We start from the raw sequence: 2,300 nt of genomic DNA, 5'->3' as shown, positions 1-2,300 counted from the left end.
CTATTATCCCTTCCCCCTCCCTTCTTCCCCTTCAGCAACATGTTTGTTTCCTAGAGTTCAGCATCTCTTATGGTTTGCCTCCTTCTCTATTTTCTTTTTTTTAAGATTTTATTTATTTATTTGACAGACAGAAATCACAAGTAAGCAGAGAGGCAGGCAGAGAAAGAGGGGAAAGCAGGCTTGCCACTGAGCAGAGAGCCCAATGCAGGGCTCGATCCCAGGACCCTGGGATCATGACCTGAGCCGAAGGCAGAGGCTTTAACCCACTGAGCCACCCAGACGTCCCTCCCTCTCTATTTTCATCTTACTTTATTTTTAAAGGATGGTTCTTTATCAACCACAAACTAGGTGAAATAGCTATTTCATAGTTATCTAGATGTACATTAACCAATGATAATCTTTATGAGAAGCCAACCTGAATCTGATTCATAGACAGCATCTGTGTTTCTTGTGATTATCAGCCACAGACAAAGGAAGAGGAAACAGGAATCAAGCCTTCTCTCCTCCTTTTCCTCCTCCTTCTCCATATCACTTTCAATCTGGTTTTTTTTTTAGATTTATTTATTTAGTTAAGAGAGAATGCATGCTCGGTGGGGAAAGGCAGAAGGAGAGGGAGACAGAGTCTTTAGCAGACTCCAGGCTGAGTGTGGATCCCAATGTGGGGCTGAATCTCATGACTCCAAGATCATGACCTGAGCCAAATCCAAGAGTCAGACTCTTAACCAACTGTGTCACCCAGGTGCCACCCCTTCAATCTGTTTTCTATAGATCTCTATGTCAAGGATCCTTAAAGAACAAGTGAAAATACACCTTTGGCTCTTATTTGTTCATATTCAGGAAGAAAAACATTAGAGCAAATGCCCTATTAGAACTTCTCATTCTCACTGTAAGAACCAGATGAAAAGCTGCATGTCCTAGAGGACATAAGAATCATTAACTGACAGTATCTTTTATCTGTAGGTGCATACAAGTCCATGGGAATGTCCAACCTGACAAGACTCTCTGAATTCATCCTCATAGGACTGTCCTCTCGCCCTGAGGATCAGAAGCCACTCTTTGCCCTCTTTCTTATCATGTACCTGGTCACCTTGGGGGGGAATCTGCTCATCATCTTGGCTATCCACTCTGATCCTAAACTCCAAAACCCCATGTATTTCTTCCTGAGCATCTTGTCCTTTGCTGATATCTGCTACACAACAGTTGTAATCCCCAAAATGTTAGTGAACTTCTTATCAGAGACGAGGACCATCTCCTATGCCAAATGTCTGGCACAGATGTATTTCTTCCTGGTTTTTGGAAACATAGACAGTTATCTCCTGGCAGCTATGGCCATTGACCGCTATGTAGCCATTTGTAACCCTTTCCACTATGTCATTGTGATGAACCACAGACGCTGTCTGTTGCTAGTGGCCTTCTCCGTAGCTTTCTCCTGCCTCCACTCCCTCCTACACGTCCTCCTGGTGAATCGGCTCACCTTCTGTGCATCAAATGTTATCCAACATTTCTTCTGTGATGTCAACCCTGTTCTAAAACTGGCCTGTTCTTCCACCTCTGTCAATGAAATTGTGGCCATGACGGAAGGGATGGCTTCTGTGATGGCCCCATGTATCTGCATTGTCATCTCTTACCTGAGAATCCTCATTGCTGTCTTCAATATTCCCTCAGTGGCTGGAAAATGCAAAGCTTTTTCTACCTGCAGCTCCCATCTCACCGTGGTGACTCTGTTTTATGGGAGTATTGGCTATGTCTATTTCCACCCTTTGTCCAGGTATACTGTCAAAGACCGAGTAGCAACAATCATCTACACTGTACTGACATCAATGTTGAATCCATTTATCTACAGTTTGAGAAACAAAGATATGAAACGGGGCTTAGAGAAACTGATAAGCAGAATTAAGGCTCAAATGGATATGCTTCCTACTACACGAGCCAACAAAATCCATGGATCCTGATTGCAAAGTGCGGGTGTGGGTGTATGTGCTTATGTACACACACCTGCAAACTCACAGGGGCACACACATGAACACACAAACCAGCATGTTAGAACTTTTTTTGGAAAAATATACTCTTTGCTCAACTGTAGCTGTACCCTGTACTTTTCTAACCTGTGGTCTCTGTCACACCATGGTTCACAGTACTTTGCATGTCTTGGTATGTATGCTACAATGTAGATCACCCTCAATATCTCTCTATTCCAGAAAATCACATTCCCTTTATCCCTTCCATATTTATATGGAACTCCCCATATTTCCTTCATTTATAAATTCATCCAAATTTGGTCACTTGAATTACAAAGAATT

At 42.7% G+C, this 2,300-nt stretch overlaps 1 protein-coding gene across 1 annotated transcript; it reads left to right on the top strand.

Annotated features, from left to right (window-relative positions):
• The first annotated feature begins 974 nt into the window (after positions 1-974).
• Positions 975-1,952, top strand: LOC116570902 (olfactory receptor 1L3-like). The gene has a single exon (XM_032308521.1). It carries the CDS (start codon positions 975-977, stop codon positions 1,950-1,952), a length of 978 nt encoding a protein of 325 aa, XP_032164412.1.
• The last annotated feature ends 348 nt before the right edge of the window (positions 1,953-2,300 follow it).

The sequence above is a fragment of the Mustela erminea genome, chromosome 12, assembly GCF_009829155.1.
Source record: "Mustela erminea isolate mMusErm1 chromosome 12, mMusErm1.Pri, whole genome shotgun sequence".
NCBI lineage: Eukaryota > Metazoa > Chordata > Mammalia > Carnivora > Mustelidae > Mustela > Mustela erminea.
This window is presented reverse-complemented; position numbering and strand designations above follow the sequence as displayed.

What these genes read in the sequence shown, in the direction of transcription:
- LOC116570902 (XM_032308521.1), top strand. Translation starts at nt 975, where the DNA reads ATGGGAATGTCCAACCTGACAAGACTCTCTGAATTCATCCTCATAGGA.